This window comes from Acomys russatus, chromosome 29, assembly GCF_903995435.1.
Source record: "Acomys russatus chromosome 29, mAcoRus1.1, whole genome shotgun sequence".
Taxonomy (NCBI): domain Eukaryota; kingdom Metazoa; phylum Chordata; class Mammalia; order Rodentia; family Muridae; genus Acomys; species Acomys russatus.
Genome location: NC_067165.1, coordinates 9,730,976 through 9,749,419, shown reverse-complemented (window position 1 = coordinate 9,749,419; position 18,444 = coordinate 9,730,976). Strand labels below are relative to the sequence as shown.

General features: G+C 46.7%; 2 protein-coding genes across 2 annotated transcripts in view; both read right to left on the bottom strand.

The window, feature by feature from the left end:
- Window positions 1–7,736, bottom strand: part of Bend5 (BEN domain containing 5) — a 46,229-nt gene extending 38,493 nt beyond the window's left edge. The window contains exon 1 of the mRNA XM_051171889.1: window positions 7,099–7,736. Coding sequence (XP_051027846.1) covers window positions 7,099–7,324 — 226 coding nt within the window. The 5' untranslated portion in view covers window positions 7,325–7,736. The remainder of the gene's footprint in view (window positions 1–7,098) is intronic.
- Agbl4 (AGBL carboxypeptidase 4) overlaps window positions 1–18,444 on the bottom strand; it is a 1,177,749-nt gene that overhangs the window by 225,377 nt on the left and 933,928 nt on the right. The window lies entirely within an intron of this gene.

The following is an 18,444-nucleotide window of genomic DNA, read 5'->3' as shown; positions in this document are numbered from 1 at the left end:
GTGAACAGGAAACTGGGGCAAATCTGTCTTCAGATGTGAAGACAGATATCTTGTTATAGGTGGGGGTGGGGGGCAAAGCTTTCCCGCCTCCCATTTTACATAGCATCATGCTGGCTAATTAAAGTAATCCAACGCCAGTAAGTTGAATTTGCTGTGGGTTTGCCAATTAGAATGAAATGCTAAATTCTAGAAGGCTAAAAATGAAATGTTTAACAGAGGTTTTTGTCTTGTTTTATAAATATCTATATGCAAGTTTCAAGTTTTTCATGTGCACAAAAGAAAACCCTGTGCAGTCTTGTAGTTGCATTAAAAACATACGCCACGAAAGGACAAGCATGCTGGATTCTCTGGCCTATTGTGTTTATTTTTATAAAACCCAAAGCAGATAGAATTCTCAAGTTTCAAGGATTTTACCCAGCCAAGACAACAAAAAGAAGGGTACCCTGCTGTGGAATAGCAAAGGCAAGCAGGGGTTGTTGGACCAATGCCAGGTGCTCACTGGCTCACTGGGTCACCTTAACTTCCTTCCAGTGGAACACGGAGACTGAGCTAGAAACCCTCAACAGGTCATTCAGTGTCCTAGGTCCCTTTCATATCTGGGCAGGGCAGGACTGCAGCAGATCACCTCTAAGATTCCTCCAAGTGGGGCTGTTAAAAAAAGGAACACCCTAAAGAGGCCTGGTACCTATCGGGCGGCGGGAGGTGGGGGGGGGGACGGAAACTGCCAGGCAGGTGTTGGTGGGTCTCCTTGATGGCCCTGGAACAGAGGTAGGGCATAGACACAAACAGAAATGCTACTCTGCCAGGCCATTTGTCTATCTGCCCTCATATGTTTTACCAGGAGTGTTGCTAGGGTAATGAATGGCCACAGAAGAGAGTCACAGGTCAGTAAGACACAGGAGAACAGTAAGCCCTCAGGGCTTAGGTCAAGTCCCAGGAGGACATAATACGCAGTTAAGTCTCTTCCATGTTTCCTTAATAATGACAACAGTGAACAAGAGAGTGGTCACTAGTTTCTATTTCAGATGAGCAGCTGATTCTCAGAGCAGTCAAGAATTTCCCCGCAGTCACACAGCTTAAAAGCACCAGTCACAACTTAAACCCGCATTATCTTCAAAGCCCATCCTATTTGAACTCTCACACTCCCTCCTCAGTACTTAAGGATACGACCTCCAGGTTCCCTAACCTTCCTCTACACTAACACAAGCTCCCTTTCTAAATTACCCTTGACTTGTCTGCCACCTCCCACAGCAGGGCGCTTGGCCACACATGGGAGGCCCCCCCTTACCATGACCTCTCTGTTCTCCATTTCGAGTTTATGGTTCACGATGTGCTCTTGGATTCTACCCCCTGACCCCTATTCCACTTCTGGGATTCCCCCCAAACAAGGCAAGTCCTCCTTCTATGGTGTAAAACTTGGAAACAAAAAGAACTACAAAAATACCACTCCATGCAAATCTACCCTTGTGCATGTATATTTAGCTTTCCTGTCATCTGTCTCAGCAGTGAGCTCTGGGTAAAGGAGGTTGCTGCTGCTGCGTAGTTAAATGAAACAAAAGCCAGCCAAGACCTGCAGTACTAAGACCTCTCTCCTCATTTGGTTTCCTAGGACTGCCCCGCCCCTCCATCCCCAATTCCTTGATTCTGAGTCTAGCTCTGGCTGTTCCTTCCTAGTCACCTTTTATGGTTCTCTTCAACAGAGCTCTTAAAAGCTGGTGTTCTGGAAAGTTCAGTCCTTACACGTTTCTCTCTCTTCGCCTTCACCCAGTGTGACATCAGCCCACTCATGGTTAATAACTTCCAAATCGGTTCCTTTAACCTGGCATATTCTTCTGAACTTTGGCCTACTTGCTCTCCTGGCGTGCCCTCCTACATGTTCAATGGTGTCCAAAGAGCCCAAACTCATCATCTCCCCTTCAAAACAGCTCACTCTTTAAGAGTATTCTTTGAGGAAGGAAGATCTAGATCACCCTATCGTCACCCTCACAGAGCACCACAATCAGTCAACTATGAAGTCTCAGGGAGTTTCCTTCCTTCCTTCCTTCCTTCCTTCCTTCCTTCCTTCCTTCCTTCCTTCCTTGCCCACCAACACATACACCCCAAACAAAAGCTTCCACTTGCCCAGGACTTCTTTTAGCCTCCAGAGCAGGACCCTGAAGCAATTTTCACCACATATCATTTAGCTGCAAGAAATATGTGATTCTTGAACACTAAAGCTCACACCAGATTCACCCTTCGATGATTAACATTCCAGTAGAATCTACAACAGATGACAACAGGCAAATCCCAATCTTTGCTCCAGAGTGTGTCAGCAGAATATGTCAAAACCTAAGTTAAAAGTTTTCACTTGCTTATTAAAAAAAAAAAAAAAAAAAGCAATCCTTTGGTTGGCATTCGCTCACTGATGACATGCAACAATCTCTGCATGTGAAATTGGCTAGTCTCCTGCCTCTCTGCTAACTTTGTAGAAGTTCCAAAGCATTTCTGGAGCAAGTGATCTATTTGGACTGACAGTGCCAAGCTGGGACCTGAGCCCTGAATGAGCTAAAATTACCAAAGCGAGAAGAAACGTGGCTTTGGGAGTTATTTCCCCCAAGTGTGGGGTTTCTTTTAGTCAAGGGAGTGATAAAGAATGTTGACTTTTTCCAGATGAATAAAGTTGAATGAAACCTCAATTCCCATTGCAGGTTTCTGTTCTAAAAACAAAACAAAAACCAAGTTGTGGCTTAGAGGTTCATGTCTCCTCTAACTCCTCTCTTCCAATAAAAAAAGCATTTGTCTTCACAAAGTATGTGAGTGTAACACAACCTGGCCCAAGTGGATGCACAGCACTGGACTGCAGGCCCCTGGCCTGGAGAAGTTCACTGTCTGGCAGGAACACTGACTAACCAAACAGTCTTAAAATGCTATAAGTCAAAATCAGGGAGCAAGCACAGTGCAAAGAGAGTTCTGAGGAGGGAAAGTCTCTCTTGGAGGCAGAGGCAGGAATGGGCAATGCCCTTAAGGCTGAGTACTCCCAATGCACTTTGCCCACTCTGTCTCAGCTGGACTAGCAATAGGTCCCAAGACTATTTACCACCGCCCCCCCCCCCACCCCCGGCAATGGAAAGTAAACTCCACTTTGACAGACAGCTCAAGTCAGACAAAGATTAATCCACAGTGGCTGGCTGAGGAGTGTGTGTTCACAGAATGACAAGAGATAGCCCAAGTCCAGGGTAGGGAACAAGCAGGCTAGAGGGCTGAGGGGGTGAGTTTGGAGAAGTTAGGTGGGGCTAGAGCCTATCACAGCAATATAAATACCACACCAAGAAGCTGAAGCCTTATTAAGCAGGCCATAGGGAGCTACAGAAGACCCTACAGAGAGCAGTCAATTGATAAGACAGTGGTTCAGATCATTCTGGATGCACTCTAGACACGGACTAGACACTAGGAGATTAATTCGTAGGCTGCTCCATGGGTTTAGATGAGTAGGAGCCTAAGCAAGACAGTCAGTTCTCATAGATCTCTTAAGGAAAAAATTCAAACTAGTCCCTTCTCTGTGCTCCCAGGGGCCTCGCTTCTACCTCTGCTTAGCACTTCCTACATACTCCCTGAGGACAGTGTTGGTTTCTTCTTCATCACCCTGTCTACTCCACAGAAACCCCATGTGGCTGGGCCTAAGAGAACTGTCTTCCCTGGATCATGCTATCACTGTGATCATGGCGCCGTGGACTCTGTGCACTGGTGGCGTCTGGCCTGTAGAAAAGAGAAGGACACACTTGACCACATGGGGAACTTAAGGCAGTCAAGCAATAATTACACAGTATAGGTGCCTAGGAAAAATGACAGAATTGCAAGGCTTTAGAAGCCTACAGGAGCCAGTCTTGAATCTCTAAGCCCCCTTCACAAGGGACAGGAGCTCTGGTGAGAGGAATTCAACAAGTAGAAGGCAAAGGAGAGTGTGGGGAAGTCTGTGATTCCTGCATAAAGGAGGTTGGTTGGGTAGCAGGAAGAACAGAATGGGTTTGAATACTCAAGACTAACTGTTCTCTGGCTGGAAAACTTTCCCTGGGCTGCACACTTCATTGACACTTTTCCTTTTCCTTTCATGCTGTGTTGGCTCATCAGCCACCTTGCAAAGGAGACTGCAAGCAGGGGCTGGCACTAGAAGATCTGTGCTGCATTTCTGGCTTTGCTGTTTATTTGTATGTGGCTGAAGGGGAGGTCTCTCAACTTCAGTGTTCTCATCTATAAAATGGAAGCAAGACTCATGGTAATATATGTAGATAACAGTAGTGAGTGGACACACAGCAAGTCTGTCCATAAAGTGGGGAGGGGACTTTTTTTTTTTTAAAAATAAAGCTGTACTAAAATGAAGCCATGCACTAGGGTTTTACACATTGAATCCATGGCATAAGCTACGGTGGGTGGCAAAGTACAAAGTAACATAGCAATTTGCTGGGCATTTTCTAGGTTTATGAAAATGGACACTTCAAGACAGCTACAGTGGTTGGCTTGGGCAAACACAAGATAAAGTTAACACCTTTATCACCAAAAGCCATAAAGTGGTTCTAAGGCTTCCTTTGGAACCACGATACTGAGGTAAGAACTAATTAATTAACCAGGAGCAGCCTGGTTAATAACAGACACAAAGCCACCTCTGCCCTCCTCTTGAGGAACTAACTCCCCAAACGTGGTGGCACGGCACAACTCTGCACGACTACAAAAGCCCATAGGAACCAGCTTTGATTTCCTAAGCCCCACAAGAAGGCTGATTGCGGTTAGACAGTAGCAAAGTCTTTGCAGGGGTCAGATGAGCTCTTCAAGTGAAGTCACTTCAAGCAAGTCTCAGAGCCACCAATCTCAACACACAAGGGGGTCCTTCCAGGATAGATGCACTTCTGAATTCACACAGGGTCTTCCAATCTGTTGCACCAAGAGCAACAGTTCCAATTTGTAAATTAAACCGCTTACTGGAATTCAAAATGGAATCTAGCCAACTTCAAGTTGCCGTGGCCCCGACCCCTCCCTGCCACACACTTGATCTCTGTGAGTTTGAGGCTAGCCTGGTCTTCAGAGTGAACTCCAGGACTACATAGAGAAGCCCTGTCTCAAACAAACACACAAACAAACAAACCCTGGAGATGAGGAGAAGCACATTTTAACTCCTGTTGCTCAAATTGGTACCACACTTCTCTGCATCCAGTCTGCTGAGTTTCTAGAAGCTGCTTGGGTTTTGTATGTATGTATGCACACATGAATGTATTTGTGCATGTATGCATGTACTTATGTACATATTTTAATAACCCATTGCAACTTGTGCTGATTTTAAAACAAGAGTGGAGGCTGCCATCTGTCCGACTAGCCTCTCTGTAGTTCTTGAAGCACACCGTGTGTCTACGCTTGCTTGATGAGAGGAGAAATGGATGTTTCGGTGGAGACTAACAATCTCTAGAAGAAGCCTTGGCCATTGACTCCTGACACCTACCGCAGCTCCTGGGCTCCTCTGGATCTACATGTGACAGGATCATTGAGAAGCTTGCTCTCTTTTCTTCTAGCAAAAGGGAAGCTAAGGTTACCATCTAGTTATAATTTCCTCAGGCTTATCCTCTTGCTGAATAAGCTCCTAATCCCTTCCTAGGTAATTAAAAGCAAGCAAATAAAGCAAAGCCTAATCAGCTCCAAAGACTTCCGTTCGAAGACCTATCTCCCCTCACTCGTGTTTCCAGCTGACCCTGGGTGTCCCGTGGTGAGAGGACCTACAGATCTGTGCCCTGGGGCCTGTATGGGAGTGATAAGGACTCAATCTGTCAAAGGAGAACCTTGTGATGTTAATCTAGTCCACGTCTTTTGCTCCTTTATTCTCACAAGCCTACTTTCTAGAGGTATTAGAAAGGCATCAGCCACAAGGCTGAGATGCTCTGACAGCTTGTCCTGATCCTGGGCAGGTCACTATGATTCATTCTAGGTTCATCTTTAGGCTAAAGTAGAGGACACAGGACCCTGGAAAAAGTAGGAAAAGTGTTAAGACCACAAAATCCTGACAGTGTCTTCATTCAGCACCTAATCCCTGAGGTGATTGTCTCTGCCTACTCAAAGACTGCACTCTTACCAGCAGCAGCTACATCTCTGTCTTCCCCTCCACCCACACCTCCCCCCCCCCCATGGAAATGATAACTTCCTTTTCCCTGTTGGTGTGCACGCAAGCCTTCTACAAGTGTCTCAGAAAGAGGTGTCTTTGCTTGAAGAGGAGCCTGTGTCTCGGCATTGCAGATACAGCACAGTACGGGAGGCTGAAAGGCTTGTCTTGTCCTGTTACAGACTGAGTCACCTTATCTTCGTCCACTAATCAAAAGACCACCGGCCTGCCTGACAGCCTGTCTCCTTCCAGCTGCCTCCCTCTCCATGTGGGATCAGGGTTAGGAGGTCAAGCCCTAACCTGAAGCAGAAACTGTTTGCCCCTCCCCTCTTTTTCTCAGGGAGCCTTCTGGGAGATGCAAAAAGAGGTGTGGAGGTAAGGGTTACCCAAGGACCTCCACCTCCTCACCTCCACCAGTTGATTGGTACACTGAGGTTGGGCCTCCTTGACCTAATGACGGACAAGATGGAATAAGGTGTCAGAGATTCCTTCTGTGAGAAAGGACCCCATCTAAAAGACCTAACATTGTTTCTTGCTCCAAGGAGACACCAAGGGCCTTTTAAAGAGAGAAAGAAAGAGAGGGGGACAGTTTGAGAAACTTAAGATAGAAAGCAACAGAGAGGGAAGCAACTGTCAGAGAGGTGAAGGTGAGAGATGGAGCGATGACAGTAAGGCAGGCTGCTAGAGAAGGAAAAAGTGAGTAGGCAACAGGAATACAAAAGAGTCAGAAAGAAGAGGGCAGGGAAGGCAGACTGACAGCAGGGCGCAGGAGTGTCAGGAAGGCGAAGGAGACAAAGGGGACCCTCAGGTCTTTTTAACTGGTCTGGCCTCTTAGAGACACCTGGTATCCAAAAGAAAGCCCAAGGAATAGTAAGGAGAGGCAGGAGCAAGCAGTGGCTCCCTGGCCCCCGCTGCCCGGCCTCTCCCAGAACCAGCCCAGTCCGCCCGGTCCCAACGCCCCTCCCGGCCCGCCTGCTCACCTGCCAGCGCCAGGATCTGGGCCTTGTGGAGCAACAGCGCGCCCCAGTCCCTGGGGGGACGCGGGGGGCTCTCGGGCTCGGCGCCCAGCTCCTCCGGCCCCCGGTACACGGCGTACACCTTCTGGTTGTCAAAATCCAGTCGCGAGCGGGGGCTGAAGTCGCGCACGCACGACACGGGCAGCGCGTAGCAGACGTTGTCCTCCAGGAACCGCACAAAGGCGTACATGGTGGGCGCCGGGGGCGGGCCCGGGCGCCGGTCAACCCGCGGGGCGGCGCGGAGGTGGGGACCCCAAGGGGGGCGTGAGCCGAAGCCGGGCCGGGGGCGGGGGAGGCTCCCCGGGGCCCCGGCTGCCCCCACTGTTATTGTTCCTGAAAGCCCCGCTCTGCCAATCGGCTGCTCTCGCCTGGGCGCGGAAAAGGGAGGGAGTGGGGAGAGCCGGGCGAGGGGCGGATGAGGGGGTTTGGAAGCGCACCGCCACTTGCGAAGTCAGACCCGAGCAATCACAGCCGGAGTGCGATTGCAGTAAGGAGGGGGAAAGAGTGGAGATTCAGTCGCCGTAATAACAACAGTAGCATTGGAGGGTGGGGGAAGCACTGCTAAAAGTCTCTTTCTTTCGGCCGGATTCAGTAGTTTCAAGGATCCGACAGCAGAACAAACTGCATTGCAACAAAACTACTTTGCAAAAGAGGAGAGGGCGGAGGAAGGAGTGAGGCTAGTGGGATAGTAGTAATTTTATGTGAGCCCCCAAGTGTAAACTTGCAAGTGAGCAGAAGTTTAGTGTTTCGAATTTGGCTAAGCTCTTCCGTTCCTTTAGTCCAGTCCCCACCCTTTCCCCCCCTTTTCTGGCTCTTTTGCAAAACTGCCAACACCTGCTGTGAGGGTCAGTCAGCCAGAAACATTCCCCTAGAGCTGCCAAACCAGTTTTGGCCAGAACTGGAGTCATCTGCGGTTTCCAGTTGGACCAGCTGCAGGGGTGGCAGAGAGTTTGTCAAGGTTAGGCTATCAGTGGCACCTCTCTTCCTTGTAGTCTTTCCCTATTGAGGAATCGCCGCAACTGTTTGTTGCCTCTGGGCAGGGACAAGTTGGGATGGGGCAGAGATCAGAGATCAGAGATGGAGGGCTCTGGGGAGGTAGGGCAGAGCCTGGACTTCCTGTAGTCACTTCAGGAGCTGAACTGGGCGGAAGAGCAGTCCCTTCTCTGTTTCTTATATCGCAGATGAGAACCTGGAAAGGTTGGTTCCCTCAGACAAACACACCTACCAGAGAAAGAAGGTTGGCTGGGCTCTGTGTGCCTGTAGCTTCCCATGGAGTGTGCTTAGAGTAAAATTGAACCATCTTCATCCTGATTGTCTAGCCCAAACGGCATTTGTCAGAAAGACTCAGTGAATTTGGGTGTAAGAATAAACAACATTTCACATACACCCATCCATCTATTTATTTTTTTATTCAAGTAACCAATATTTATTGAGTACACCCTCCATGTCATATTGTAGACTTGGTGGATGCCTAGGACCTTGTAGTATTTATTGATGTATCAGAATTTGAATCTCAGTTGGATCCTAAGTCAATATTAAATCACTGTCTGAATAACACACCTCTCCACGGCTTGTAACCTTTACATTCTAGTTCAAGAGCATTAAGAGAATTTAATAATGAGGTGATAGTAGGAAACGTATTCTCATAAAAGCATGCATAAAGGAAGTGGTAGACTTGATGAAATGCTATGTTTTTAAAAACTCATTTTAATGAGCTTAACCTGTAACAACAAAACAAGTGCACCAAAATGCTTATTATGATTGTGAGCCTCCTGCACAGGTGGGAGGTTTTGTTTTCCCTTACACTCTTGTATGCTCATATTCCACATTCAAATATCCTAGTTGCTATTCCCCACAATAAGGCATTCTTTTTAAATAAAAGCACTTTAACCATTTTACACTTAGAGCACTGCTCACATTTCAAATGAGCTACACTCATAATGGAGATAAAGCCCAACTCCCACATTCACTTCACTGTGATCTGAGGAGTACCGTGCTTTATGCAATTGAGCACCACATGGCTCTCAAATGCAAGTGTACCGAGTCAGATAAAGTTCCCTTAAACCAACCTGTTGGTGATAACCAGTCAACTGAACATGACTTCAAGTCATCTTGATGCATATTTTCATCCGGTCTTACCCCACACTCTGACTTGTTCCAGAAAATAGCTCTCCTGATTATGACTTATTTTAACTGATCTTAAATGGGTTATTTTAGAAATACATTTCTATGATGGTCAAGGGAATGTAATGTGTAGCAAGATTTCTGGTAACTCACAAGATTGAGCATGAAAACGTGGACATATTTAGTGACAGTCCATGAGACTCCAGGCTACGTTTTAAAAAATAACTCCAGCAAATCTCTGCATGTAAGAGAGGGTCACCCCAAAATATGTTATCAGTCTCATCTTCCACCACTTTCCTGGACACAGTCCATTGCAGAGTATACATTAAGTATCCAACATTCCCAGCATCACATGACCCCACACTTGTGTTTTCTTCTTACCCTCATCATGCAAAGTTCATCCCCACTGAGTGCCGGAAAACCAATTCAAATGTCGTCTCCTTCCCCAATCACCCACACCATCCATACAGACCATCCACACCATCCACATACAGACCATCCACACCATCCACCATCCACATACAGACCATCCACACCATCCACATACAGACCAACCATCCACACCATCCACCATACAGACCATCCACACCATCCACATACAGACCAGCCACACCATCCACATACAGACCAGCCACACCATCCACATACAGACCAGCCACACCATCCACATACAGACCAGCCACACCATCCTCATACAGACCAGCCACACCATCCACATACAGACCAGCCACACCATCCACATACAGACCAGCCACACCATCCACATACAGACCAGCCACACCATCCACATACAGACCAGCCACACCATCCACATACAGACCAGCCACACCATCCACATACAGACCAGCCACACCATCCACATACAGACCCCACCATCCACATACAGACCAGCCACACCATCCACATACAGACCAGCCACACCATCCACATACAGACCAGCCACACCATCCACATACAGACCAGCCACACCATCCACATACAGACCAGCCACACCATCCACATACAGACCAGCCACACCATCCACATACAGACCAGCCACACCATCCACATACAGACCAGCCACACCATCCACATACAGACCAGCCACACCATCCACATACAGACCAGCCACACCATCCACATACAGACCAGCCACACCATCCACATACAGACCAGCCACACCATCCACATACAGACCAGCCACACCATCCACATACAGACCAGCCACACCATCCACATACAGACCAGCCACACACATCCACATACAGACCAGCCACACCCATCCACATACAGACCAGCCACACCATCCACATACAGACCAGCCACACCATCCACATACAGACCAGCCACACCATCCACATACAGACCAGCCACACCATCCACATACAGACCAGCCACACCATCCACATACAGACCAGCCACACCATCCACATACAGACCAGCCACACCATCCACATACAGACCAGCCACACCATCCACATACAGACCAGCCACACATCCACATACAGACCAGCCACACCATCCACATACAGACCAGCCACACCATCCACATACAGACCAGCCACACCATCCACATACAGACCAGCCACACCATCCACATACAGACCAGCCACACCATCCACATACAGACCAGCCACACCATCCACATACAGACCAGCCACACCATCCACATACAGACCAGCCACACCATCCACATACAGACCAGCCACACCATCCACATACAGACCAGCCACACCATCCACATACAGACCCACACCATCCACATACAGACCAGCCACACCATCCACATACAGACCAGCCACACCATCCACATACAGACCAGCCACACCATCCACATACAGACCATCCACACCATCCTCATACAGACCAGCCACACCATCCTCATACAGACCAGCCACACCATCCACATACAGACCAGCCACACCATCCACATACACAGACCAGCCACACCATCCTCATACAGACCAGCCACACCATCCTCATACAGACCAGCCACACGATCCACATACAGACCAGCCACACCATCCTCATACAGACCAGCCACACCATCCACATACAGACCAGCCACACCATCCACATACAGACCAGCCACACCATCCATACAGACCAGCCACACCATCCACATACAGACCAGCCACACCATCCACATACAGACCAGCCACACCATCCACATACAGACCAGCCACACCACTCCACATACAGACCAGCCACACCATCCACATACAGACCAGCCACACCATCCACATACAGACCAGCCACACCATCCACATACAGACCAGCCACACCATCCACATACAGACCAGCCACACCATCCACATACAGACCAGCCACACCATCCACATACAGACCAGCCACACCATCCACATACAGACCAGCCACACCATCCACATACAGACCAGCACACATCCACATACAGACCAGCCACACCATCCACATACAGACCAGCCACACCATCCACATACAGACCAGCCACACCATCCACATACAGACCAGCCACACCATCCACATACAGACCAGCCACACCATCCACATACAGACCAGCCACACCATCCACATACAGACCAGCCACACCATCCACATACAGACCAGCCACACCATCCACATACAGACCAGCCACACCATCCACATACAGACCAGCCACACCATCCACATACAGACCAGCCACACCATCCCATACAGACCAGCCACACCATCCACATACAGACCAGCCACACCATCCACATACAGACCAGCCACACCATCCACATACAGACCAGCCACACCATCCACATACAGACCAGCCACACCATCCACATACAGACCAGCCACACCATCCACATACAGACCAGCCACACCATCCACATACAGACCAGCCACACCATCCACATACAGACCAGCCACACCATCCATACAGACCAGCCACACCATCCACATACAGACCATCCACACCATCCTCATACAGACCAGCCACACCATCCTCATACAGACCAGCCACACCATCCACATACAGACCAGCCACACCATCCACATACAGACCAGCCACACCATCCTCATACAGACCAGCCACACCATCCTCATACATACAGACCAGCCACACGATCCATACAGACCAGCCACACCATCCTCATACAGACCAGCCACACCATCCACATACAGACCAGCCACACCATCCACATACAGACCAGCCACACCATCCTCATACAGACCAGCCACACCATCCACATACAGACCAGCCACACCATCCACATACAGACCAGCCACACCATCCACATACAGACCAGCCACACCATCCACATACAGACCAGCCACACCATCCACATACAGACCAGCCACACCATCCACATACAGACCAGCCACACCATCCACATACAGACCAGCCACACCATCCACATACAGACCATCCACACCATCCTCATACAGACCAGCCACACCATCCACATACAGACCAGCCACATCCACATACAGACCAGCCACACCATCCACATACAGACCAGCCACACCATCCTCATACAGACCAGCCACACCATCCACATACAGACCAGCCACACCATCCACATACAGACCATCCACACCATCCACATACAGACCAGCCACACCATCCACATACAGACCATCCACACCATCCACATACAGACCATCCACACCATCCACATACAGACCAGCCACACGATCCACATACAGACCAGCCACACCATCCTCATACAGACCAGCCACACCATCCACATACAGACCAGCCACACCATCCACATACAGACCATCCACACCATCCACATACAGACCAGCCACACCGTCCACATACAGACCAGCCACACCATCCACATACAGACCAGCCACACCATTCACATACAGACCAGCCTCCTTCTGCTTTTATCCAAGCAGTTCATACCCTCATTGTGTTAGAGGTGAGAGGACAGTGACACAGCTCCATACCCTCACCTGCAGACACTGGTGAGTCCCTTTAATGCTTTAGGCATTTCAAGTCTGGTCAAACAGGGATTTGTGGCTTCGAGGTTGAAAAGGATTTTAGGACTAATTTACAAGAAGAGTTGGCTACTTTATGAATGACATTTTTATGTAGGGTTATGTACAAGGGTTAAGAGAAAGAGAGGTGCTCAGGGAGAGAAAGTCAGACTCACCCAGGAGCTTAGGTATGTGTTTCTCTCCAGGACAATCACAAAAGTAATACATATACTGCATAGGTAGGGGGCTCCTAAAGAGAGTCTCAGTTGTTTTAGCGTCACCCATTTTGTTAACTCTTGAGTTCTATCTCAAAAGGTTGCTAAGAAACCCTTTCTTCTCTCTATCATGATAATGAAATTACAGAAAGGCTCTGGAGATGCTCTAGATGGTATTATAATCTGCTAAGGTAACACCAGAAGCCACTGGGGTTGCACAAGGAGTTTAGTTAAACAAGTCCTTCCTTTCTCTGTATATGGGTTTTCTCGTCCCAGAGAATTATGGTATTTAAAGCTGGGAAGGGGGAAAGGCCTTAAACAATTGTTAATTGTGCTGCAATTTTTATTTCCCTGCTGATAAAGGGTTTCAACCTAATTCCTCTGCCCAAAATTGCCCTGTCATTCCATCCCTCCTCAACCAGGATTAGAGTTCTTTGAAGGCAAATAAAAGCCAGTAACTTCGGCAGCCCAGACACATGGCATAAGACTGGAAATTAGACCATAGGTAAAAACATATTAAATACAATAAGAAAGCATGAACAAGTCCCTTACAAGTTTTTCCTGAAAGCCTATTATGTTCTTTCAGAGTTGGAACTGAATCTAACATCCCACTCCCATTAACCCTTCAGGGAAACCTGTACCCAACACTGAAGGCAGACACGTGGAAGAATGCATTAAATCACCCTCACCTCTCCTCACCTCCCAGTGCCAGTGTAACCCCTGTAAAGCAGCAGTTCCACTTCCTAAGAACCACAAGAGACGAAACATCAGAAGGTGAAAAACAGAAGCCAACAGGTTACACACATTCTCCAATACATCTGCCCGTAGGTCCACAGATGGGTGCTGGAGAAGGAAAGGCCAGCACAGCAGGCTGAGTACCTTTCTTGGGTACTGCTTGCATGTAGTTTACAGACACATGCGCAGGTAAAATACCTACACACATAAAGCATAGGTAAATATATTTTAAAACAAAAAACCAAAACTCTAACCTGAAAGGAGCAACTTAAAATATCAAGTTCAAACCAAGTCAAGGTTGAATTCCTCCCTCAACAGCCCTACCAAAAGGTCATTCAGATCCAGTCAGTGTTAGGAAGTTGGCTACTGCACCTTAGCTTTAGGATACTCTCACACATTAAAGGCTTCCTGCACTGAGACAGGCCCTTTTATACTGTAGTGGTCATATACTAAATTCACAGAGTCCCATCCCAGCTCTTCAGATGTGGGCAAGTTAGGATCTTGTCTTCCTTCATCCCAGGCATCATCACTTCCTTCACTCATCTTTCCTCACATGACCCATTTCAGAGGCGACAGCTAGGTTATCTACTTGTCCCCTGAAGCTTCTTAGAAGCCACGCACACTAAGTACTGTGCATACCTGATCAATCCCACACCAAATCTCTGAAGAGTTCTATTGTCTCCCAGACTGAGTTTAGAAATTGACACTTATGACAAAGTCTTGGTATTGGGCAGCCTGGAAGGCTGATGGTTATATGTTCATGGCAGAGAGTTTGTTCCAGAAACTGTATGGAGTTTCCTCCATACTGGAGAGGAGGTGAGTATGAGGAGGAGGGAGGCCTTGATGAACTGAATGTCCTGTCCCACTCCTCCCCTGGCTTCCTCTTTCTGTGTGCCAAATGTACTTTTCTTCTCATCCAAGTCATTTTTAATGGAGCAGAACATGTACACATCTGGGCCAGCTTAGCAACCGCGTCTCCATCTCCACTGTGCTCTCCTGTTGGGCTCTGCAGAGCCTTGGGTTCATGTTAAGCTCCTCTGGTTTAGCCAGCTGAAGCATGTTCAGTGGCATCAGTGGGACTTATGGTTCACATTACTGCCTGGAATTCTCCATGTACTTGCAAAACTATTTTAAGAAGACCCGGGTTCTGTGAATTTTTAAAGCAATTGGAGCGTGTCTTTCCAACCTCTCTGCTAATGATTGATCACATTTTTTCATGATTTTGCCTTTTTTCCTATGATGCTTGACTTTTCAAGTCTCTCCTTTTTACATTTTTAAAGACTTTTTTTTTTTTTTTTAAAGAAGCGTTCTAAGTTCTCCACAAAATTAAGAGAAAAGTACAAAGCTTTTCCCTATACCCTTTATCCATACTCCCACATGCATAGCCTACCCTTGCCAATATCCTCTACCCCAATGGTACAACTGATGTCACTCTGTGGACACTGTTTATGCTAAAGTTCATTCTCATCATCATCCTCTCTAAATGTTTGTACAAACATGTGCTGACATGTATCTAGCATTATAGGATCATACAGAACATGCTCACTCTCCTAAACCTCCTTTGACCTCTACCTATTCAACCCTCCCCACGAGCCCTCAGCCATCTTTCTATTATTTCCACTTCCCAACTCCCAGACCCTCAGTTTTCTTACCTGTAAGCCTATAAGAATCTAGGAAGGCATTCTCCACCCTCTTTTTGTGTCTTCATGACCTGTAAAACTTAAAAAGTATCCTACTTCTAGGCCCTGTACTCTGAAATCCTGATTCAATTAGTGGGCTGAGGGCATTGAGGTTTTGTTTCCCAGATTATTCTAAAGTTGAGTACTTGTGAGAACATTTTAAGGCAACATGTATTGCATATAGGATATTATCAACAAGCAATAAGTAAAACCTTTATTACTACTAGTTTCAGGGAAAAATCTATGGGTCTCTGAAATGTCTCCATAATCTCTCTGAGGCAAGTTGTACATTTTCACTATAGCCCCATTTTGCTTTCTTTCTTCCCAATACCGATTCTAATGTTATTCGAGTAGCATGGTACGATTCAGACCATCCACTAACCAACTCACAGTGGTCCCCATGAGCTCACAGCGCAGACCCAGGGTCTCATTGAAGGAACTTCCCTATCCTCTGCACATTCACAAGGCTCTGGGTTGCCATAAACATGTCTGTAACTTTCATTTTATTTAATACGTAAAAGTTTTAAATTTCTTCAAAAAATTTCTCAATGAAATCAGTATGAAAGGATGAAGGGTTCCAAGCACAGTGTTTTGGAAATGCTCACTGCAATCTGGGTGAATGTCATAGCCTCAGGTCACTGGAAACCAGAGCACCTCTTTGGTGACTGGAACCTGAGACCACATGATGTGCATTAAAGAGCACATGGATAGAGGCATTCTGGGATACCTACTAGGCAAATATCAGCATAGTTAAATTTATTATACCCAACCGGACTGACTAAATTATTTGGAGTACCTTTCCCTACACAAGAAAGCAGACATAAGCTCATGTAATAACTATAATAATGATGATTACAATAATGGGAGTTTAATATACTGAGGATGTCCTACCATGGCTTAGGCTCTGCTCCAAGAACTTTACATGAATTATTTCGTGTGACATTCTTAAGAATCTCATGAAGTTGTATTATCCTTCTCTTGCAGGAAGTTCTACTTGGAGAGATTAAGACATTTGCCCACCACTGAAGACAGTAAGAACCGTCCTCATGGATTAGACCACGCTTTGGACCCAGTTCTGATAGCTACAGTGTACTATCTTCCTTTATATTAGATGCCAGTTTTCCAACAAAGAATTTATCTTTTTGAAAGTACAACTTTCTTTATTTCTCCTCTCTGAATTTCAGTTAGGGGGTAGAGTGATTTGAGAAGCTGCCCTTGTTAAGTCAACTCACACTGTGTCTTTTCAAAGGAAACATTACTTCGTCAAGAACGTCCTCTCAGACTTGCTGCTCCCAGCTCCGCCCCCAGAGAGAAGCTTTGGTAGCTGTTCTATTCTTCTGCGTCTTCTTACAGTTTTTCATGACCTTTATTACAGCACAGAATTGTCTATTTACTTTACTATTGCCTATGTGACACTCAAAATCTTCATTAGAATGGACCCTGTCTGTTTTCTTTCCTGTCATGCCCTCACATCTAGCCTGGAACATGGAGACTTTTTAATGAAGACATTAAATGAACAAATGTCTAAAATATGGATCCTGAGAAGAGAGTGGCCCAGAGAGGCCAGGAGAGGAGGAACATCATTGAGAGCTCAAATCTATACCCTTGCCTCCCTTTATTTTTGGGATCCTCTCTATTTGTGTTGACATCATGCAGACATGGTCCCCCAACTGGACCATAACACCAAGAAACACTCTTGTGTAACTTTTCCTTAGCAAAAGTAGATAGAATGACATTTTCAAAATGGTTTTCTGAATATACAGAAAGAATAAAAGATAAATAATTATGGAAAATGCACAGAGGAGGAAAAGAGTCAAGTTGTCAAACATGCTTAGTTGCTGTAAATTAATATCAATAAAAACATAACAAATAGTACCAGAAACCTTCCAAAGGAGTTCATGGAACTCCCAGAAAGTGAGCTGATTCAGTCCCACCTTCAAATACTAGAATTCTGAATCTGCTGTTGGCTTGAAGGCATGAATCTCCCGTGCAGGGCTGTCTCTGCCTAAGTCAGCCTCCTACTGGTTCTTTTTCTGCTCAGTGACAGGAAATGATTCCTTTGCAGAGGACACCTTAACTCTAATCAGCCTCTGTTCATCCCAGGAAACGGAAGTCTGCCTTTCCTAAGCCTAGGGCCAGAGTCACCAATTTATTGTCATCCATGCTGAGACTTTTATCCTAACCTTCAGCTTTACTTCAGGATCAGGGGCACTGATGAGTATTTTCATTCTCAGGCATACCTGTCTGACAAGGACATAGCCAAGGCTGAACTCTGATTTTCCTAAGAAGGTCTCCTAACCACACTTAGATTCAACAAAATTGGAGAAAAGGAATGAAAAACATAACTAGAAAAATGTATCTTTCCACAACAGAGCTGGTTGCTTTACACATTCATGGGGTTTTTGCTTTTGTTTTATTTTGGGTGTGTATGTGTGCATGTGTAAGGCCCTCCCCCCACTTTGTATGCTGTTTTGTTTTTAAATTTTGAGACAGGATCTCAATTTATAGTCCAGGTGGACCTGGGACTCACTATGTAGCATGACATGACTTAGATTTTTATAGCTATCCTCCTGCCTCAGGCAAGTAAACTAAGAGAGATGTGACAGAAGTTGTTTAAAGTCACTTGGAAAACATGATCC